Genomic DNA, 24,534 nt, shown 5'->3' on the forward strand with positions numbered 1-24,534 from the left:
TCTGCCCATAATGTTCAACTGAGCAGCTAGATCAATAGATCACACTGGTTTTCAGGACATTACCGACAACCTTGTGAGGCCGAGCAGGTTTTCCAGCCCACATATTTGTATCTTTCTGTTTTTTGTCTTTATGCAGTGATAAAAAAACAAAAAATTAAAAATTAATTTTTAAAAAGTTTGCCAGTTTCCATGGCCGGTAACATTTTAATTTTTCAAATCGCTGGGGCTGTGCAAAGGCTTTTATTTTGTGAGTGTGGTGAACTGACATTTATTGATACCATTGTTGGGATGCATATGATAATCTGCTTCTTATTTCGTTTTCGCAGAGTCACGGCAACCCAAAAAACACTTCAACTTTTTTCTCATTACGGCATTTACAGATCTAAATTTATATCGTGATAGAGCTGACCTTTACAGACACAGCAGTACATATTTTTCTATTATTTCTTTATTTTTAAATGGGGTAATGGGGAAGATGAATTGAATCTTTAAAACCTTTTGCAAACGCAAGCTTGTCGGCAGAAGGGGGCTGGCTGGCAGAAGCAGCCACAGGGACTCGAACATATTTTTTGAGCATGCCGAAGACACTCAGTTAGGACTGGAGCATGCTCGGATAACACCTTATCCGGGCACATTCGCTTGTCACTAATGGCATCCCATCGCCTCCCAGTGATTTTTTTTTTTTTTTTTTTAAGTAAGCTCTTTTGGAATTCCCACATTTTTAAATGTCCAAATTTTTAAAATACACAAATTATTTGATTCTTGCGGTAAACATTGGGGGGTGACGAGACACCAAAACACCTCCCCAAAATAAAAATCAAAATTGAGCAAAAGACGTATATAACCCAAAGTGACGGTAAAAACTGCAGCTCAGGTGAAATGCTTCTATTTTATTTCACTCCCAGAGAGTTTTTCTCCTTATCAATACCAAATGGCTCTGTACGTCAGTTCTACCAAGTTAGGCAACATCCCCCGGAATTTGCAGAAAAGTCCTGGGTTGTTTTCAGCACATTTGGCTTTGTCCGCGTCCTCTAATTGGTTAAATGTTCCCATATGTACTTCACCTCAGTACAAAAAACTAATAAAATAACATCTTTCCACAAAGAAGCATCACTGTCTCCTTGAGCATAAATCTGTGGCTACAGCTCGTCATACCTTGTTCATAGCAGAGATAGGCAACCATCCGTGCTGTCTCTGTGCCAAATCAAGCACTGGGATTACAGCTGACGCTTTGTGCCCTTCTGGGTAGTTGCCAATTATAGCTTCTATTCTCTGAAAAAGAAATAAATAATAAAATGGTAAAATATAAATCTCTCTTGTGTCACAGAAGCCGGAATGAAAAGCAAAGCAATTTCGATGCAGGCTGTGGAGCCGCTAATGGGGTTATATAAAAGGCAACGTCTGAGTGCTGTAATGTTACATAACCCAAAGTGCACACGCCGTACCTTGTAATTTTCGGCGCTGAAGTCGAAGGGAGTATCCGGGTTGTTCTCAGGGGTATCTCTGTGCTGCAAGGAACAAACGAGAAGAACATCTAAGGACCAGGAGAGAATGTATATGTCTGACACACAAGGCCTCGCATGAAAGCCGCTACGTGTTTCCCTCTGTTTACAGGCTGCCACATCTTTCTAATTAAAGCAATTATCTGCGGAGCTAATTAAAGGCTTACTAGACCATATTTTAGAAACTACAAGCAAATAATGTGAGTCTTCCAGCCTAGAGTTTAGGCCCAGCACAGTGGATCCCCTCTAACCACTTCATTAATGATCAGGCAGATTGCTCAGAACACTCAGACTGACCATCAGGGCTGTATTTGGTATTCGGGGTGACACAGCGCTGTCACAAATTCAAGATAGAGCTAAGGAAATGGATGACTGAGGAGTGACGTGCCCAGAAGTAGACAGGAAGGACATCAGCATAGACTGCCGCTTACCCAGAGGTTCATGTGTTTTTTTGGCTCCATGTTCAGCATATGAACCAAGAAATGATGCCAAGATCTACATCCAATACATCATCATTGGTCAGAGGTATGACAAGAGTGTCATGTTTAACAACATTGATTAAAAGGATTTTACTATGTAATCCGAGCAGCCGAGACACAGATTTAAGCGATGTGTCATTTATTAGGCAGTGTGTTGTAGTTTCCATACAGTGAAGGTTTAATCACAAAGAGATTATCACTGCTTGGACCATAGTGCACAGGAGCCCTGGTCCGACCACACCCCCTCCTCTGATAAGCGGCTCACTGTCTGTAGACAATGTATACAGAGAGCCTGGTGTGGGCAGCATTCGCTTTCTCAGCTCTGTTAAAGTCTCAGAAATATTTGATATTAGAATATCTAAAGTGGCTGCGCAGACATTTATAAAAAGCAAAAAAAATAAATCCAATATATCTTTATGGATTTCTGAATCAAACAGTGTACGCTGTATCTCCATAGTCATTGATATTGGTCTCCCATACAACAAGGCACCACCTATTAATCTGTGTGGCACCTGAGCCTTATGTCACCCCCCAACACACACACTCACCTTCACTAAACAGCAAATTTATTAGGATATTTTGTCAAAAAAAATTATTTGGAAATTTTTTGTATATTAGTATCTAAAACTGGCCATGTGCATTAGATTAAAGTCAAGCTCAGTCCCGCTAATTTTGTGACGATCGGCCAGCTATTGAAATGTGCAAGATTATGTGCAGATGGCAATTTTTTTTTTCCGTGCTAAACACAGCATTTTTCTGGAGCAGCAGAGTGTATGGTATTTCTGAAATCTCATACCCATGCTGTTTGTTAGGATGTCTGCTGCAAATACTTAAAAAGGTTGGCCACTACTTTACCATTGATGATAATCTTCAGGATAGGTCATCAATGTCTGACATGTGGGGGTTTGACATCCTGCAGCCCCGCCGATCAGCCGTTCATAGTGGCGGCAGCAGCAGGAAATACTCAGTTATGGAGCTGCTCCATCTACTGATAGTGGCCACGGCCGGGTACTGCACCTCCACCCCTATCAAGCTGAATAGAAGGCGGATGTGCAGTACCCAGCCGCCAGCACTTAGCACAGCTATCCCTGCTGACAGCGGCATTTAACATGCATTTCTGGCAATCGCACCAGAAATCTGCCCATCGGTGACCCCCGGCATGTGCTCAAGAGGTAAACGATGGGTTTGCATGACAAATAGAAGTCTCCTGGAGACCACTATGGTTGTCACTGCCGGATTGCTATGAGCGACACCAGGTGGTCGGTGCTCATAGCAAGTGAGGTATTCTGCTACATACAGGTGATCTAATCATCGCCTGCATATAGCAGAGCCGACGGGTTATGGCAGCTTCTAGTCTCCCATGGAGACAATTGAAGCATGCCAAAAGTAAAAAAAAAATGTTTGTGTTTTTTTAAAATAAAGTTCAAATCACCCCCCTTTCGCCCCATTCAAAATAAAACAATAAAAAGACAAAACAAACATACACATTTGGTATTGCCACGTTCAGAATCGTCCAATCAATAAAAAAAAAGGTTTAACTGGATCACTAAACGGCGTAGCAAGAATAAAAAAAAGTCAAAACGCCAGAAAATAAGTTTTTTGGGCGCCGAGACATTGCATGAAAATGCAATAACGGGCGATCAAAAGATCGTATCTGCACCTAAATGGTATCATTAAAAATGTGAGCTCGGCATGCAAAGAATAAGCCCACACCCAACCCCAGATCACGAAAAATGGAGACACTACGTTATCGGAAAATACAGCAATTTATTTATTTATTTTTTTTAATTATTTTTTTTTTAAAACAAGGTTTGGATTGTTTTTTCACCACTTACTGTAGATAAAAAAAGAACCTAGACATGTTTAGTGTCTGTGAACTCATAATGACCTGGAGAATAATAATGGAAGGTCAGTTTTAGCATTTAGTGAACCTAGTAAAAAAAGCAAAACAAAAAACAAGTGTGGGATTGCACTTTTTTTTTGCTATTTCACCGCACTTTGAATTTTTTCACATTTTCCAGGACACAATATGTTAAAACCAATATTGTCGTTCAAAAGTACAACTCGTCCCGCAAACAAAAAGCCCTCACATGGCCATATTGACGGAAAAATGAAAGTTATGGCTCTGGAAGAAGAGGAGCAAAAAACAAAAACACAAAGCCAAAAATACTTCCGGTCATAAAGGGGTAAAAAAAAGGCCAACATGACCGGCTTATGTGTGAAATTTTATTTTACTTATCGAATCTGTGTCCATCATCTAGATTCTAAAGGTTAATTAAAGGCGTTGTCCAGTCTACAATAAAAACTCTGCAATCACTCTGTGTGAATTCCCGCAGAGCCCGCACTGTGCGCTGTGAGGATTCCCCGGTTTCCGAGCTGGGAACGGCAGTGATGCATGTGTTATACATACTCCCAGGCAGAAGACGTCTTGTGGGCATGGCCTCTCTCCATACAGGTGTACAAAGCAAGGCTGCGCCCACTAGACGGCTTCTGCCCAGGAGTATGCATATAGCGTACCTCCCCACCGCTTCCAGCTCAGAAACCGGCAGATCCCTGCAGAGCACAGTGCCTGCTCTAGGGGGAGTCAAAGGACTACGGTAACACAGTGACTGCACACTTTTTATTTTAGACCGGACAATCCCTTTAAGAAAAAAAAGAAGTAAAGTGTTTACTTACTATAAATGAGGCTCCTCCAGCTCCACTGCATCTTGCGGTATTATGTAAGTACCGTCGTACCTGTATCATACAGAAAGCACAGAATACAGAAGCATTAGACTGCAGTCACACCACACAGGACTGTAATAAAAAGTACAGCACAAACGATCTAATGCTCATCAAATGCAAACAGTGCTGTTTTTGCAATACGGGCACATTTTTCTGAAAACACTGGTCCAACTATGACTATTGTTACAGTACGTCCTGTGAAGCCCACACATCCACAGGTGTGCCCAAGGGCTGGCTGGCAAATTTTGGCCTGGGGGCAAGCACAAGCAGTGGCCCATGAGTAGCGGCCCATCATTAAAGGGGTTGTCGGATCTTAAGCTACATGTCTACAGTCACTATGTGTGAATCCTCATATCGTGCGCACTGTGCGCTGTGAGGATTCTCTGGTGCCAGCGCCGGGAACAGGTGGTCTGGTGACCGCAAGCATGCTCTGCTGTGAGCGTTATCAGATTGTCCGTGCTCCAGCACAGGTGTGGAGGAGACGTAGAAATTAATTTCTCTATCTCCTCAATGGTCTGACTCGCCGTGTATCAGACTGCAACATCTGCTGAGAAAAAAAACAAACAAAAAACGACTGCACACGGACAGCAAGTGAGAAGAAGATCGTACCACTTTTGTGGAAGAAAATGGAACCGATTTTCTTTTATACTCTTTATTAGTCAATGTGGCAACATTTCACTTCCATATCAGAGAAATGTTCAGTTATGGATCCGAAACGTTGCCACATGGGCCAATAAAGAGCACGCTACTTTTCTCACAATTAATTGGAGTGATAGATAAACAGATACACACACATACATACATAAGAATAGATACTGAGAATTACACCATTTATGCAGGACAGTAGAAGTATACACAGCTCCACAATATACCGTATATACTTGAGTATAAGTCGACTCAAGTATAAGCTGAGGCAACTAGTTTTGCCACAAAAAACTGGGAAAACGTATTGAGTCGAGTATAAACCGGGTATGCATTGTCCCCACATCCCCACCCTTGTATGCATGGCTCCCCTGTCCCTGTATGCGTGGCTCCTCATCCCCATCCTTGTCTGCATGGCTCCTTATCCCCATCTTTGTGTGCATGGCTCCTTATCCCCGTCCTTGTATGCATGGCTCCTTATCCCTGTTCATGTATGCATGGTTCCTAAAAATTTTTTTAAAAAAACACATCCTACTTACCTTCCCTGCATGCCCTCGCAGCATCTCGTTCTGGTGCCAGCAGCTCCTGTGGCCGGGCGATCACGTGTCCCCCGCTCATTAAGGTAATGAATATTTACCCACACCTATGGGAGTGGAGAGGGATGAATACTCATTACCTTAATGAGCGGAAGACACATGATCGGTCGTCCTGAAGAGCTGCTGGCGCCGGAACGAGATGCAGCGAGGGTGCGCAGGGAAGGTAAGTATGATGTGTGCTGGAAGCCGGCGGCTGTGGCTGTGAACGCTATAAGAGAAATTAATATTCACTGCCAGTGCAGTGAATATTCATTTCTCTTTAGCAGCGGCACAGGTTTTAGCCACAGCCGCCTGCTCCTGCCTCTGTCACCCGCTGCTCCTTCTCCGTCTTTCTGGGACAATTATTTGTGTATAAGCCGAGGGGGGTTTTTCAGCACAAAACAAAATATGCTGAAAAACTCGGCTTAGGCTACTTTCACACTTCCGTCGGTACGGGGCCGTCGTAAACCGTCGGCCCGACAGACATTGTGCTAAAATCAGCACAACGTGGGCAGTGGATGCAGTTTTACAACGCATCCGCAGCCCAGTGTGATGAGCGGGGAGGTTGGGGCAGAGATCCAGCCGCGCATGCGCGGTCGGAAATGGCGGACACGTCACACAAAAAAAATTACATTGAACTTTTTTTGTGAGTCGCGTCCGCCAAAACAAGACGCATCCGTCGCACGACGGATGCGACGTGTGACCATCCATCGCGATCCGTCGCTTATTCAAGTCTATGGGCAAAAAACGCTTCCTGCAAGCACATTTGCATGATCCGTTTTTTGCCCATAACGACGGATTGTGACGGACCAAAAAAGACGGAAGTGTGAAAGTACCCTTATACACGAGTATATATGGTATACTACAATCTATTATATACACAGTGGCATATTATATACCGTGTTAATGAATATAGAGCGGTGTATATATTATATAGTGTAGAGATGTGGCAGCAGTTTATATATAGTGTGAATTCCACACTATATGCATAGCGCCATACTATATAAACATCTCTACACTATATAAACATCTCTACAATATACGGTAATTAAGACAGCATTATACTATATTATGATGCATACATCACATAGGAGACACTGCGACTGCTGAATATATATCACATTGAAACTACTGTATATACAATATATAGTCGATACTGCGACTGATGTGTATAGTTGTAGTATCACCTATATATTGTGACTGCTGTACACACATTATATAGATGAAACTGAGATAGATTATATATATATTTAATCTATTAGACACAGATAGATAGTGCGACTATACACAGCAGTGTCACCTATATAACGTATATACAGTAGTCTGTACATTATACAGGTGATACTGCAAATGTTGGATACACGTTATATAGGCGATACTGCTACTGCTGTATATAATGATAGTATCACCTATATATCTTATATACAGCAGTCTATATTCATTATATAGGCAATACTGCTACTGATGTGTATATACGTTATATATAGGTGTTACTGCCGTGTATACGTACGTGTGTGTGTATACACATACACTCCCACCCACCCACCAGTATCACCTATATAACGACATGTATACACAGAAGAATCACCTATATACACATCAGTAGCAGTATTGCCTATATAATGTGTATAGACTGCTATATATACATTATATAGGTGATACTGCTGTATATAATCACTATACCACCTATATAATGTATTTATAGCAGTCTATATCTTATATAGGTGACACCGCTACTGATGTGTATATACGTTATATAGGTGATACTGCTGTGTATACATGTACATATGTGTATATGTACGTGTGTGTGTATATATATTATATATATACACACACACATATATATATATATACATACATACATACACACACCCACACCGCAGTGTCACATATATAAGGTGTATACGCATCAGTAGCAGTGTCACCTATATAACAGACTGCTATACATACATTATATAGGTGGTATAGTGATTATATACAGCAGTATCACCTATATAATGTATATATAGCAGTCTATACACATTATATAGGTGCAACTGCTGTATATACTGAACATTAAAAAAATTCATCTTGGGACTCACCCAGGTCCCTGAGATGGGGGGGGGGGGGGCACAGGTCGGGAGGATGAAGAGCTGAGGTGGGTCGGGACCTGGCCAGCGTTGGCGGTGAAGAGGAGAGGATCATCCCAGGCATTGGTGAGGAGAGCAGTCTTCTCTGACGCTGGTACAGGCCGGCCAGCATCAGACACAGTCAGGTGGAGGCGCCCTATGCGCGCCGGTCTTTTCAACTATCACCATGTGCGCGCGTGGTCTCCTGCTTGCCCGCACTGACATGGGCAGCAGACGAGCACGCGCAGGAACTAGGACCGCGGCCGTGCTCGCACTCAAGCGCGGGCAGCCGTGGCACTTGTCAGAGCAGGCAACGCGCGCACACAGGACCTGGCTAAGTTTTAAAGGGCCGGCTGGAGGGATGCAGCGCGTTATGTATTAAAATCGCTGCCGCTCCTCCTGCTCAGGCACCGGCCCGGGGGGCACATGCATTCCTGCCACCCGGCCCAGTCCGCCCCTGGGTGTGCCAATGATGACAGCATCTGATGGAGCTCCAAGACCCCAGTCATAGCAGCTCAGCTGGAGATTCATCATGTGCTGAGGTCATGCTATAACAGGACAAGCCCTGGATGGACACATTGTGTGCTGCAAAAACTGACATTTAAGAACCCCTGTCATACGCAAAATATGTCCTCGGAATCATTTTATTTCATTAGTTTCAGAATATGACTACAAATATTATTTAGTGTGCCTTAAAAAAAATTATCAATATTCAAGTGTTTATTGCAGTTAAAGGGAACCTGTCACCCCGTTTTTTCAGTATGAGATAAAAATACCGTTAAATAGGGCCTGTGCTGTGCTTTACAATAGTGTATTTTTTGTCCCCTGACTCCCCACCTATGCTGCCAAAATATCTTAAAAAAGTCGCCGTTTTCGCCTCTCAATCACGCTGGTCTGGTCAAAAGGGCGTGGTGAAATAGCTGTTTCTCCCCCACCTCTTGCTTATCTTCCCGGCGTTGGTGTAGTGTTTTGCGCATGCGCAACTTCCGAATGCACAGCGCAGCGGCAGACAAAGAGCGCGATCTGCGCTATTCACCGGCTTTTCCGTGGCGGCGGCCATCTTCCCGAGGCTGCGCGTACGCAGATGGAGTGCTCTGCTTCCCGGGGCTTCAGGAAAATGGCCGTGGGATGCCGCGCGTGCGCAGATGCAGATCACGGCGGCCATTTTCCTGAAGCCGAGTTCGCATCTCTGCTTCAGGAAAATGGCCGCCGCGATCTCCATCTGCGCACGCGCGGCATCCTGTGGCCATTTTCCTGAAGCCCCGGGAAGCAGAGCACTCCATCTGCACACTCGCGGCCTCAGGAAGATGGCTGAAAAGCTGGTGAATAGCGCAGATCGCGCTCTTTGTCTGCCGCTGCGCATGCGCAAAACACTACGCCAATGCCGGGAAGAAAAGCAAGAGGTGGGGGAGAAACAGCGATGTCACCACGCCCTTTTGACCAGACCAGCGTGATTGACAGGCGAAAACGGCGACTTTGGTAAGGTATTTCGGCAGCATAGGTGGGGAATCAGGGGACAAAAAATATACTATTGTAAAGCACAGCTCAGGCCCTATTTAACGGTATTTTCTCTTCGCCACGACAGCACCCACTTGAGAGAGGGGATCCGCCCCTAGGAACAGGAAACCCTATGGAGAGATAAAAGGGGCGGACCCCCTCGCTCCCACAGTTGGTTTCCTGTTCCTACGGGAGACCCTGGGAGAGAAGAGGATACCCAGCCTGGATGCCGCTTGCGCAGTTTACCTTTATGGGACAGCAAGGGCTCCAGAAGCTGGAAGCAGCGTCGGGGGTCCTATGGCAGCTTCCCCCCTCTGCTGGCAGGTACCGTGAGGCCGGGTCCGGGGAGTCGCCTGGCTCACGAAGATCCACCCAGCGGACCTGCAGGGACCGACTCGCTGGGGTAAGGTGATCCTGCGGCGCCATCTCGCATGGTGCGCAGGCAGCGTGGGTCCGGTGTATTGTCCCCCGGAAGCAGTATTGCGAACTTCCGGGGTGATTCAGGAGGGACGGCGCCTGCGCTGAAGCTGGTGGAGGCGCAGGCGCAAACAGCAGAGCCGCGACCCGGATGTAGCGGTCACTTCCGGGTGCGGCAGGAAGCAAGATGGCGGCCCCCATTAGAAAAGGACGCCGGCACTGATCCTCCGGCGTCCATCATGGCATCTCCGCAGGACCCAGCGATGGCTTCATCCGAAGTCACCGCTATTACGCCTGGTAGCCGCACAAGCAGCAGCCACAGATCTTCTTCTAAGAACGCCAGAGACAAAAAGTCAGGCCGGTCGGTTCCATCTGTGCCTCCGTCTCCTCCTCGTCAGCCGGTATTGTAACAACAACCTCACTGGGTGAGTGTGTGTCTGTACCCTTTTTAGGCTGATTATACTCCCCCTCTTTGTCTATATTCCTTAGGCAAAAAGAACGGGGAAAACCAAACACATACAATGTGCTTTATGCTCTCAGCCACTCCCCGATAATTATTTAAAGAAGCTGTGCCAGTCTTGCATCGAATCCACCTTACGTGAGGAATCTTCAGTAAGGTCGGAAGATATAAGGAGTATGATTAGAGAAGAATTGCGGGCCTTCCGAAGCTCAGAAAAAATTCCCGAGAGTAGGAAAAAATATAACTCCCCCAGGTCTGAGCAGTCCTCTGATATTGAGGATAAAGATTCGGATGGTTCCCAAAAGATCATTTCCTCAGATGATGAGCGAGATACATGCTTTCCCACAGACAGTATCGATAATTTAGTAAGATCAGTTTGTAACACCATGGGTATTGAGGACACGAAAACCCCTAAAACCCCACAGGACGTGATGTTTGCAGGCCTGTCAGAGAAGAAAAAACCTTCCTTTCCTGTAATTCCAGCAATAAAAAATGTAGTAAAAAAGGAGTGGGAAAGCCAGGGACAAAGAGGATTACCGTCTTCGTCAAAAAGACGCTATCCCTTTAATGATGAAGATTTCTCCATATGGTTAAAAGCCCCGAAGGTGGATGCAGCAGTGGCCTCCACTTCTAGGAAATCTTTGCTACCCGTGGAAGATTCCGGCTCCTTGCAAGACCCGCTGGACCGGAAGGCGGATACCCTCCTAAAAAGAGCATGGGAATCCTGTACGGGAGCTTTCAGGCCGGCTATATCAGCCACATGCACTGCCAGGTCCATGTTGGTCTGGTTGAACGATTTAGAAGAAGGATTAAAAAGCGGCCTTTCCCGAGATAGATTAATCTCTTCCATGCCGTTAATTCGGGGAGCTACAGCCTTTTTAGCGGATTCCTCAGCTGATTCCATACGACTAGCGGCCAAATCGGCAGGTCTGACTAACGCGGCTCGTCGAGCCTTATGGCTAAAGGGGTGGAAAGGAGATCCCCAAACAAAATCTAAATTATGTGGTCTTCCATGCCAGGGTGAGTACCTATTTGGTACTAAGTTAGACGAAATACTAACTAAAGCGGGTGAGAGGAAGAAGGGGTTCCCCAATAACTCTTATCTTCCATCCTACAGGAGAGCGTTCCGAAAGCCCATCTTTAATAGGAGAAAGGACTATAAAAACCAAGACCGCTGGGCTAATAAAGATTTTAAACAAAAAGGAGCGTTTTTTGGGAAACGTCCATTCAAACCTGAGGATAAACCCCGTTAGGACAGATCTACCCGTTGGTGGTAGGTTGTCTTTCTTCTCATCACAATGGCTGACAATAACTTCCAATCCGTGGGCAACTAGCCTTATATCTATGGGTCTAAAATTAAAGTTTGCCCGAGTCCCTCCGGACTCATTCTTATTGACTTCCTTAAGGTCTCAATCACAACAAGAGGCCTTGGAACAAGAAATAACAAATCTCCTGTCCAAAGGGGTACTAGTGGAAGTACCTTTTCATCAAAAAGGAAGGGGTTTTTATTCCCCTTTATTTTTGATTCCGAAACCAGACGGATCGTTTAGAACAATAATTAACCTGAAGAGACTAAACGTCTTCTTAGAAAACCAAACCTTTAAAATGGAATCTATACGATCAACCATTAAGCTTCTTTTTCCCCATTGCTTTATGGCAGTGCTTGACCTTAAAGATGCGTATTATCATCTACCAATCTTCATCGAACATCAGCAATATCTTCGGGTGGCAGTTATGATGGGAGGTCAAGTAAGGCATTATCAGTATACAGCAATGCCCTTTGGACTGTCGATAGCCCCGAGAGTCTTCACAAAATTAATGTCGGAAGTAATTTCATATTTGAGATTAAAAGACACACTTGTAATACCATATTTAGATGACCTTTTGATAGTGGGTAACTCCTTTTCCCAATGCCATCAGCGAGTACTTCATACAATTTCGTCCCTGCAGGAATTGGGGTGGTTAGTAAACTGGGAAAAATCCAGATTATCCCCCACAACTCGTCAAACATTCCTGGGGCTTATTCTAGATTCTACAAGTCAGAGGTGCTTTCTTCCCGACTCTAAACAAATAATTATAAACAAAGTACATTCGGTGATTAATAACCCCCTAATCTCCCTAAGAGAAGGGATGTCTCTTCTTGGTTCTTTTACATCGTGTATCCCGGCTGTCCCCTGGGCTCAATACCATAGTAGAAAATTACAGTATAAAATTCTACAAGAAGAAGAGAGGTTACAGGGCCAATTAGATAGTCGGTTATCTTTACCAACAGACGTGTTAAATTCTCTTACCTGGTGGTTAGATCAGAGTCATTTTACCAGTGGGGTTCCCTGGGTGGTTAAACCTTCAAGAACAATCTTTACCGATGCCAGTCCTAGTGGTTGGGGAGCACACTTAGGAGACCAAATAGTTCAAGGTCTGTGGTCTCTTGAAGAATCAAACGATTCTTCTAATAAAAAAGAACTGAAGGCTATCTATCATGCCATATGTAAATTTCTTCCACAGCTACACGGAAAGCATACAAGAATCCTTTCAGACAACATGACAGCGGTGGCATACTTAAATCACCAAGGGGGAACAAGATCAGAAGCTCTCATGTCTATAGCCGCCGACATTCTATCCATAGCAGAGGAGCACCTCCTATCCTTGTCTGCACTACACGTGAGAGGAGTCGACAATCCAAAAGCAGATTTCCTCAGCCGCCACACTCTCCGCCAAGGAGAGTGGGTTCTCAGCCGACGTATCTTTTTAATGATAGTCAAAAAATGGGGCACTCCCGAGATAGACCTCTTTGCGACGAGACGAAACAGACAAGTCAAAAGGTTCGCTTCATTGTTCCGATCCGACAATCCAGATATCTTCGATGCTCTGCAAGTCCCATGGACATTCCAGAAAGCATATGCCTTTCCCCCACTAATACTTCTTCCAACAGTCATCAGGAAGATAAGGGAAGACAGAGCTCATGTGATCTTAATAGCTCCATTTTGGCCCAAGAGGCCATGGTTTTCCTGGCTGAGAGCCATGTCAATCTCAGACCCGTGGATCCTTCCGGAGGATCAGGATCTTCTCTATCAAGGCCCCTTCAACCACCCTCAGGTGAAGGGACTGCGGTTGACAGCCTGGCATTTGAGAGGCAGCTGCTAAAAATGAGAGGGTTTTCTAACAAAGTAATTGACACTCTGCTACTAAGTAGGAAGAAATCCACCACATCCATTTATGTGAGAGTGTGGAAAAATTTTTTAAACCTCTACCCAACAGCACTATCAAACAAAATTCATATCCCTATGGTCCTAGAATTTCTTCAAAAAGGGCGCGATTTAGGTCTGGCAGTCAGTACCTTAAAAGTACACATTTCTGCGCTTGGTGCTTTATATGGTCACGATATTGCAGGTGACAGGTGGGTAGCTAGGTTTATCGCAGCTTGCCAAAGGTGCTTTATATGGTCACGATATTGCAGGTGACAGGTGGGTAGCTAGGTTTATCGCAGCTTGCCAAAGGTCAGAGACAGTCCAAATTCCCCATGTACCACCTTGGGATGTTAATTTGGTCCTCGAAGCTCTAACAGACCACCCCTTTGAGCCACTACATTCAGCTCACATAAAACACGTCTCCATCAAGACAGCTCTTCTTGTTGCTTTGGTATCAGCTAGAAGAGTAAGTGACATACAGGCATTATCGATAGATCCACCGTTTATGTCTATATTTCCAGATAGAATTGTCCTAAAAACAGACCCTTCCTACTTGCCCAAAGTATGTACTAAATTCCATAGGTCACAAGAAATTTTTCTTCCCTCCTTCTATGATAACCCTACGAATCAGGAAGAACAAAAATACCACACATTAGATGTGAGGAGAGCCATATTAGCCTATTTAGACAGAACTAGCACCTGGAGGAAGAGCAGGGCTCTCTTTATTTCCTTCCAGGGCCATAAGAAAGGAGATGGAATCACGAAGGGTACTTTATCTCGGTGGATTCGGGATGCAATATGTCTGGCCTATTCATCCAAAGGGGAGAACCCGCCTGAGACTGTAAAAGCACATTCCACTCGGGCGATAGTATCATCCTGGGCCGAGCGAGCGGAAGTTCCAATAGAACTGATATGTAAGGCCGCAACCTGGGCTTCTCCTACTACATTCTATAATCACTATAGATTGGATTTGTCTTCTTCATCTGACCTGTCCTTTGGTAGATCAGTTCTTAACACTGTGATCCCTCCCAAATGACTATCTCTGAAAGTCTCTCAAGTGGGTGCTGTCGTGGCGAAGAGAAAACACCGGATTACGTACCGGTAATGCTCTTTTATAGAGCCACGACAGCACCCCTTTACTTCCCACCCTATTAAGTTATTTTTATAAAAGCACGATTAAGGGTGTTTTTTTTTTTTTTTTTTGGTTCTTGTAGTTAGCCATACTAAGTTAACTAATGATAAACGATGAAATCAAATTGCATACTAAATCTGGTGGGCGGTTCCTCGCAATCTCTGTAACCCAACTGTGGGAGCGAGGGGGACCGCCCCTTTTATCTCTCCATAGGGTTTCCTGTTCCTAGGGGCGGATCCCCTCTCTCAAGTGGGTGCTGTCGTGGCTCTATAAAAGAGCATTACCGGTACGTAATCCGGTGTTTTTATCTCATACTGAAAAAACGGGGTGACAGGTTCTCTTTAATGTTGGTGATTATTGGCTTACAGCCAATGAAAACCCAAAAGTCATTATCTCAGTAAATTAAAATAATAAACAAATAACACCTGCAAAGGCTTCCTAAGCATTTACAAAGGTCCCTTAGTTTGTTTCAGTAGGCTCCACAATCATGGGGATGACTGCTGACTTGACAAATGTCCAGAAGGCAGTCATTGACACACTCCACAAGGAGGGTAAGCCACAAAAGGTCATTGCTAAAGAAGCTGGCTGTTCACAGAGTGCTGTATCCAAGTATATTAACGGATAGTTGAGTGGAAGGAAAAAGTGTGGTAGAAAAAGATGCACAAGCAACCGGGATAACCGCAGCCTTGAAAGGATTGGTAAGAAAAGGCCATTCAAAAACTTGGGGACATTCACAAGGAGCGGACTAGTGATGAGCGAGTATACTCGTTGCTCGGGTTTTCCCGAGCACGCTCGGGTAATCTCCGAGTATTTGTTAGTGCGCGGAGATTTAGTTTTCGTTGCCTCAGTAGCATGATTTATAGCTGATAGACAGCTTGAATACATGTGGGGATTCCCTAGCAACCAGGCAACCCCCACATCTACTCAGGCTGGCTAGCAGCCGTAAATCATGCAAGTGCGTCAACAAAAACGAAATCTCCGGGCACTAACAAATACTCGGAGACCACCCGAGTGTGCTCGGGAAAACTCAAGCAACGAGTATACTCGCTCATCACTAGAGTGGACTGCTGCTGGAGTTATTGCTTCAAGAGCCACCAAACACAGACGTATCCAGGACATGGGCTACAAGTGTCACATTCCATGTGCCAAGCCACTCATGACCAATACACAACACAATGCCAGAAGTGTCTTACCTGGGCTAAGGAGAAAAAGAACTGGATTGTTGCTCAGTGGTCCAAGGTGTTGTTTTCAGATGAAAGTAAATTCTGCATTTCATTTGGAAATCAAGGTCCCAGAATCTGGAGGAAGAGTGGAGAGGCACACAATCCAAGCTGCTTGAGGTCTAGTGTGAAGTTTGCACAATCAATGATGGTTTCAGGAGCCATATCATTTTAGAGCACTTCATGCTTCCCTCTGCCGACAAGCTTTTTGGAGATGAAGATTTAATTCTCCAGGAGGACTTTGCACCTGTCCACACTGCCAAAAGTACCAATACCTGGTTTAAAACAACAGTATCACTGTGCTTGATTGGCCAGCAAACTCACCTGACCTTAACCCCATAGAGAATCTATGGGGTATTGTCAAGAGGAAGATGAAAGACACCAGACTCAACAATGGAGACGAGCTGAAGGGGGCTATCAAAGCAACCTGTGCTTCCATAACACCACAGCAGTGCCACAGGCTGATCGCCTCCATGCCACGCCGCATTGATGCAGTAATTGATGCAAAAATAGCCACAACCAAGTATTCAGTGCATTTACTGAACAAACATTTCAGTAGGCCAACATTTCAGATTTTAAAATATTTTTTAAGTTGGTCTTATAAAGTATTCTAATTTACTGAGATAATGACTTTTGGGTTTTCATTGGCTGTAAGCCATAATCATCAACATTAACAGAAATAAAACACTTGAAATAGATCACTCTGTTTGTAATGACTCTATATAATATATGAGATTCACTTTTTGTATTGAAGAACTGAAATAAATTAACTTTTTGATGATATTCTAATTTTGTGAGAAGCACCTGTAGACTTAAAAAAGGTGCAAATAGAATAATGAACACACAGAGAACAAAACAAAATACAGGTGCAAAGCAATAATGAATCGGGGTCATTGGCTCTTAATCGATGACCTGGCTGGTCCTGCTCACCTACTTGCACAGACAACCCATTGATTCAATAGGGCATTGTGCGATGCTTTATTTCCACTGTGGTTCATCACTTACAGCCAGATACCATAGTCTGATCTGCTTATTGTTAAGGTATCCTTCTGAAAAGTACAGATCTTCTAAGGTCGAGAAACCTTTAAGCAATTCCATTCTTCTTGCATATAGTATGAATTACAGCACAACTTAGGCTATGTACACCCAAGACTGGAGTACAGCACGTGGTGTAGATAATAGGCCTCACAGAAGAGCCTTCCTAGCTATTTGACCATATGTGGTGCTGAGAGATAGATGGCTAACTTGCCTAACCATGACCATTAAAGGGAACCTGTGACCTGAATTTGGCGGGACCAGTTTTGGGTCATATGGGCGGGGTTTTCGGGTGTTTGATTCACCCTTTCCTTACCCGCTGGCTGCATGCTGGCTGCAATATTGGATTGAAGTTCATTCTCTGTCCTCCGGAGTACACGCCAGCGCAAGGCAATCTTGCCTTATGCAGGCGTGTACTATAGAGGACAGAGAATGAACTTCAATCCAATATTGCAGCCAGCATGCAGCCAGCGGGTAAGGAAAGGGTGAATCAAACACCCTAAAACCCCGCCCATATGACCCAAAACTGGTCCTGTTAAATTCAGGTGACAGGTTCCCTTTAAAAGGTATTGTCCAAGTTTTTCAAACCATGCTTTCTCAGAAATGCCACAGCGCTTGACAGTAAAACATACTTGGCTGCAATCGTGCAGCGAGGCCCAGATCCATGAAGCCTGCTGTTCGGTCAGCATGAATCTAGTGACAGATTCACTATAAAGACAACCCTTCACCAGATTTAGTGCTAAACTGGCCACATCATGGAATAGTGGGTGCAAAGCAAAGTAAAACATAGGCCCCTATTCATCATTTGAAGCCATTTCGCCCGAATTGCTGCATAAATTGCTCTTAAAAATTGCATTTTTTCCCACAACTCCTTGCTACGCAAACATTTTGCAACTTTGGTAATTTCATGCTAGTTTCTCCCAGCTTCACCAAAATGGGTGAAGCTGGGGTAGGACAAAAGAATGGCAGGGACATGACGCCACAGCTTGTCTAATTCTTGATAGGCTGTGACAATATTTAGCCAGAAATCTTACTCCAGTCAGCAATTGTTTTTTTTGGATAACCTTAGTATATAGTCATGTCATACCTTTTGTTCTTTTTTCTTATCCACGCTCACAGCTTTCATTTTAGCTTGAGAACTCTACGACTCACGGAGCACGTCTGGATTCGTTCCGACCGTCACGGTTGTCACCTTTCGTTTTCATATGATACATTTGTATTTTCTCAAACAGCATCCATTGGATTCTGATTCGTTTTACTTGTGTGCATATACTGGTCTCTTGTATGTGATCTAAATTGTATAACGTGGTTTTTCTATAAATTATGTATTTCAGTTTCATATGAGATGTTTCTGATGAAGGTCTTGTGACCGAAAACGTTTAAATCATTAATCATTGAACTGGTTGCACTAATAAACGAAAAAGTTATTTTCATCTTGCAAAAAGAACTTCTGAGTGCCAAGTTATTATTCATTCATTGACGGGTTGGAAACCTTACTTGAGCACCACCCAGGAGTCTTGAGTGCCGTGTGCAACTTGTATAATGGAGTAAGATTTCTGGCGGGGTGCATGGAGGTGCACACAACTCTTCAGATATGCGCCTAATAATGAATCTGGAGGGTCTACCTTCTACATGCCTCCTCATCAAGACTGCAGAGAGACTCGCCAGTCTTGATGAATAGGGCCATAGGTTTTATTTTTTAATTTCTCTCCCTTTCAGAGATATTAGCTTGCAAAGTTTAGGCTATGATTTATGATAAATCCATGGGGACATTAACAGATATTCTTCTCTGGAGGTGTCTTTTCATTCTTCTGTATGAAGGAGAAGTACAGGCCCCACAGACAAATCTCTGGTGACACTGACAAACTAGAACATAAATAACCAATAAACTTTACAAGTTAAAAACCTCCGCAATGGTGAGGAGAGGTTACACAATAAAAACAGGAAAGATATATATTTTGGTACAGTGTTAGCCAATAGATAGAAAAATATTTAGAATTGAGAGTCCTCAGTGGTTGATACCTTTTAATGGCTAACGGAAAAGATGGTAACAAATTGCAAGCTTTCAAGACTACACAGGTCTCTTCATCAGGCATAGACTAATACAAATTCTGAAGAATCACATATTTATACACAGCACAGCAGAGAACTGTCAGAGGACAACAAAACATTCACTCCTAATCTAGGAACTTTCCAATATTTATGGACACAACTGTTTATCACTTATCACTCTCCCATAATGACAGTTCTGTGCTGTGTTGTGTATAACACAGAATTTGCCTGATGAAGAGACCTGAGTAGTCTCGAAAGCTTGCAATTTGTTACCATCTTTTCAGTTAGCCATTAAAAGGTATCAACCACTGAGGACTCTCAATTGTAAATATTTCTTTACAATAAAAACAACATTTTACTCAGCTCTGCAGCCACTAATCCATGATGTAACCAGTGTAACATGCTCAAACTGGTGATAGCTCCTAATGATCTATGTGTTTTCAGCCTACATTTAGCGTGTATGCTGGAAAACCCCCGAAGTACATGCTAATGTGTCCTTAATACCAGACTGGTAAACTCCGTAGACGCACATCCTGCAGGATCCAGCAAAAACCTCCCCTTAGGTCACATTCACACATCTGTGTTGGCAGTCAGAATACAGACCGCAATGCAGGACCGGCCGGGGGAATCCTGGTCCAAACTCACCAGCCTCATAAGCACATGATGTTCTGGTCATGGCCGGTCCGTGCATGGGCTGCAAAACATAGATGTGTAAACGTGGTCTGAAACAGACTCCTGTTAAAAGAAAAAAAAAAGTAATTCTGTGGGTGCCGGATGCCACTGTAAGGCCGGAGACACACTGGTGCGAGAGACGGCCGAGTCTCGCTGGTTAAAAGCAAGCTGTGGCACCTGCACTCCGGAGCGGAGCGTGCGGCTCCATAGCAATACATGGAGCTGCACGCTCAGCTCCGGAATGCAGGTGCCACAGCTTGCTTTTAACCAGCGAGACTCGGCCGTCTCTCGCACCAGTGTGTCTCCGGCCTTGGCAAGAGTCTGAGATTTCCACAGTGGATACGGTAAATAGGTTTCCCACTACCTCAGGAACCCTATAGTAAATGTAGTCTCCTTTGTAAGATAAAAACATCCCGTTCCAGAGATGTCGGCGCCAGGTCTGCCAGGGTTCGCATGACGCTGTTATACTACGTGAGCGCTGCAGCCAATCAGCGACTGTTGGGCTCACACTTCCCTTGGAGGACACCGGAACATCCGTGGGAGCTGTGAGAACTGCGGCCCATAGTCGGCCACTGATCGGCTGCAGGGCTAACAATGCCAGCCGGACCTTGGCACCAACATTGCCAGAACGCTGCTGGTGCAGGAGGTGAGGGTCTTAGTTTTACTTTTCATGAAGGATTACTTCATTTTAAAGGGGGCTTCTCAAAGTAGTGGAAACTCCTTTATATGTGGACTGGGTGATTTATGCCCTGAATGCAAGACGTTCAATGAGCATAGACTGGGACTGGACGGTGTGTGCCCAGGACTGTGCGGCGCCCTAGACTGGTGGGTTCATGCCCAGGATCGGCAGGAGGCCTTGGGCACAGTGCACTGGCACGTCCACGGCCGCTTCTTCCCTGGTAGTACTGACACTGAGGACAGGCACAGCACAGTGTCCTGCTGCTCTATGGAGAAAGGCCGGCACTGCAGAGGCTACTGACAGCTGGAGGTGAGGCCGCGCCGTGTGAAGGTCGTGCTCACCCCCGGTGCCCATACCGCGGGCACACAGCCCCCACCTGCAGCCACGGTGCACAGGTTACTCACCGAACTAGTGACACCGGCCCGGAGCCTGGAACACAGGAACATGGCGCCTCAGGTCACGGCGACTCTGGGCCCCAAGACCGGCGGAGACAGACAGGCAGCACTAGCAGCGCGCAGATCTCAGGGAGCAGGCCGACTGCCAATGAGAACCGAGCTCACACAAGGCCAAACTAATCACACGCCGAATAATCGTGTGACCGCTGCGCAGGGAAGTCACTAGTACCAGTCAGTCAGTGCGCTGAGCGGAGCCGAATGAACCGGATCACGAAAAAGAGCCGGACTGCCCGTCAGTTATTGCCTGCTGAATCTGATAAGCTGCAGGCACCAGCCAAGAGAGAAAAAAAAAACCGGCTCACTCACACTGCAGAGCCGACTCCGTTCATTCACAGCAGGGAGCCGGCTCTTTGTATCGGATCGTTCACAAACGACACATCACTAGTGTCACTGCGCTCCGGCTCAGCGGGTGGAGGGAGACAGTGTCTTCTCATGCCTGTGCCCACCATCAGTCATCATCTGTGCCCACATCAGTCATCTCCTGGGCCCACCATCAGTCATCATCTGTGCCCACATCAATCATCTCCTGGGCCCACATCAGTCATCATCTGTGACCACCATCAGTCATCTCCTGGGCCCACCATCAGTCACATTCTGTGACCACCATCAATCATCTTTGCCCACCATCAGTCATCATCTGTGCCCACATCAGTCATCTCCTGGGCCCACATCAGTCATCATCTGTGCCCACCATCAGTCATCATCTGTGCCCACATCAGTCATCATCTGTGCCCACATCAGTCATCTCCTAGGCCCACCATCAGTCATCTCCTGGGCCCACCATCAGTCACATTCTGTGCCCACCATCAGTCATCTCCTGGGCCCACCATCAGTCACATTCTGTGACCACCATCAGTCATCTCCTGGGCCCACCATCAGTCACATTCTGTGACCACCATCAGTCATCTCCTGGGCCCACCATCAGTCATCTCCTGGGCCCACCATAAGTCATCTCCTGGGCCCACCATAAGTCATCTCCTGGGCCCACCATCAGTCACATTCTGTGACCACCATCAGTCATCTCCTGGGCCCACCATCAGTCACATTCTGTGCCCACCATCAGTCATCTCCTGGGCCCACCATCAGTCACATTCTGTGCCCACCATCAGTCATCTCCTGGGCCCACCATCAGTCACATTCTGTGACCACCATCAGTCATCTCCTGGGCCCACCATCAGTCACATTCTGTGCCCACCATCAGTCATCTCCTGGGCCCGCCATCAGTCACATTCTGTGACCACCATCAGTCATCTCCTGGGCCCACCATCAGTCACATTCTGTGCCCACCATAAGTCATCTCCTAGGCCCACCATCAGTCACATTCTGTGACCACCATCAGTCATCTCCTGGGCCCACCATCAGTCACATTCTGTGACCACCATCAGTCATCTCCTGGGCCCACCATCAGTCACATTCTGTGACCACCATCAGTCATCTGGGCCCACCATCAGTCACATTCTGTGCCCACCATCAGTTATCTCCTGGGCCCACCATCAGTCACATTCTGTGACCACCATCAGTCATCTCCTATGCCCACTATCAGTCACATTCTGTGACCACCATCAGTCATCTCCTGGGCCCACCATCAGTCATCTCCTGGGCCCACCATAAGTCATCTCCTGGGCCCACCATCAGTCACATTCTGTGACCACCATCAGACATCTCCTGGGCCCACCATCAGTCACATTCTGTGCCCACCATCAGTCATCTCCTGGGCCCACCATCAGTCACATTCTGGGCCCACCATCAGTCATCTCCTGGGCCCACCATCAGTCACATTCTGTGACCACCATCAGTCATCTCCTGGGCCCACCATCAGTCACATTCTGTGACCACCATCAGTCATCTCCTGGGCCCACCATCAGTCACATTCTGTGACCACCATCAGTCATCTCCTGGGCCCACCATCAGTCACATTCTGTGACCACCATCAGTCATCTCCTGGGCCCACCATCAGTCACATTCTGTGCCCACCATCAGTCATCTCCTGGGCCCACCGTCAGTCACATTCTGTGACCACCATCAGTCATCTCCTGGGCCCACCATCAGTCACATTCTGTGCCCACCATCAGTCATCTCCTGAGCCCACCATCAGTCACATTCTGTGACCACCATCAGTCATCTCCTGGGCCCACCATCAGTCACATTCTGTGACCACCATCAGTCATCTCCTGGGCCCACCATCAGTCACATTCTGTGACCACCATCAGTCATCTCCTGGGCCCACCATCAGTCACATTATGTGACCACCATCAGTCATCTCCTAGGCCCACCATCAGTCATCTCCTGGGCCCACCGTCAGTCACATTCTGTGACCACCATCAGTCATCTCCTGGGCCCACCATCAGTCACATTCTGTGCCCACCATCAGTCATCTCCTGAGCCCACCATCAGTCACATTCTGTGACCACCATCAGTCATCTCCTGGGCCCACCATCAGTCACATTCTGTGACCACCATCAGTCATCTCCTGGGCCCACCATCAGTCACATTCTGTGACCACCATCAGTCATCTCCTGGGCCCACCATCAGTCACATTATGTGACCACCATCAGTCATCTCCTAGGCCCACCATCAGTCATCTCCTGGGCCCACCGTCAGTCACATTCTGTGACCACCATCAGTCATCTCCTATGCCTTGTTTTTTGCAGTATGAGTTGTAGTTTTTAATCACACCATTCCACTTGCGATAAATTTGCAGGGAAAAAACACAATTCTGCAGTTGTACTGTCTTTTTTAACAGCTTTCGTTGTGCAGTAAAAATGACCGGGCAGTGTGATTTTCCAGATCAGTACAACTACGGCAATACCTGAAATATAGTTTTTACCTAAGTGGCCGAAAAAAAAAAGTTGAAATGTAAAAAAAAAAAGATTGTGTTACCATTTTCCAAGGCTTGTAGCGTCTTAATTTTTCCATTCATGTGACTGTTTTAGTGCTTGTTTTTTGGGTACATACATTTTGATTGCTTCTTATTGTATTTTTCCTTAACCGAAAAAACGATATTCTGGCGTTTCAGTCTTTTTTTTCTCTTTATAGTATTTGCTGATCAGGTTAACAGACATTTATGGAAGCAGTGATATAAATGTATTTTATTTTTTTTTTATACCCCTTTATTTTTAATGGAATAAAAAAAACTGTGAGGAGTGATTTGAATTTTTTTTATTTTTTTTTACTTTTTTTTAAAACATTTCATGTTACTTTGTTAGTACTTAGGCAATCAGAAGTTCAAGCCTACTATTCGAGATACTGCAGTATCACAGTATGGCAGTGTATAGGCTGTCCTTCACTGGAGAACCTTCCTTGTGGCAATGCGCACCCCGGTTTGACTGCTTTAAATGTTTCTGTCAGAGATTGATAGCAGCATGTAAAGGATTAACAGCAGCAGGCGGCAATAGATGATGACTGTATAACACAGCCATCATCTGCCGAGTATGATACAGACTTAGGTCCTGAACCTGCCTCAAAGATGGGGACCCGACACTGGACAAGCCAGTATGTCCAATGGAGTGGTGGAAAGTGGTTAAAAGCTTAAAATGGTATAATATAACAATACTCATCTTAAATATTCCCCGCCACCACTGTGCTTTGCTATCTTTCGCTAGTCTTGTACCCAGGCCTCCAGTAACCTCTACACTCGCACATTGATTTCAATGGTACATGTCTGTATAGACATCTTCATCACTAGCGGCCAGGGAAT

At 45.5% G+C, this 24,534-nt stretch overlaps 1 protein-coding gene across 1 annotated transcript in view; it reads right to left on the minus strand.

The window, feature by feature from the left end:
• Positions 1-21,049, minus strand: part of NDUFV2 (NADH:ubiquinone oxidoreductase core subunit V2) — a 42,029-nt gene extending 20,980 nt beyond the window's left edge. The window contains exons 1-4 of the mRNA XM_077270214.1: positions 20,787-21,049; positions 4,658-4,717; positions 1,446-1,508; positions 1,156-1,272 (exon numbers count right to left, since the gene is read on the minus strand). Of these exons, the coding sequence (XP_077126329.1) occupies positions 1,156-1,272; positions 1,446-1,508; positions 4,658-4,717; positions 20,787-20,828 (282 nt within the window). The 5' untranslated portion in view covers positions 20,829-21,049. The remainder of the gene's footprint in view (positions 1-1,155; positions 1,273-1,445; positions 1,509-4,657; positions 4,718-20,786) is intronic.
• Between the last annotated feature and the right edge of the window lie 3,485 nt (positions 21,050-24,534).

The sequence above is a fragment of the Ranitomeya variabilis genome, chromosome 6 (genome assembly GCF_051348905.1).
Source record: "Ranitomeya variabilis isolate aRanVar5 chromosome 6, aRanVar5.hap1, whole genome shotgun sequence".
Taxonomy (NCBI): Eukaryota; Metazoa; Chordata; class Amphibia; order Anura; family Dendrobatidae; genus Ranitomeya; species Ranitomeya variabilis.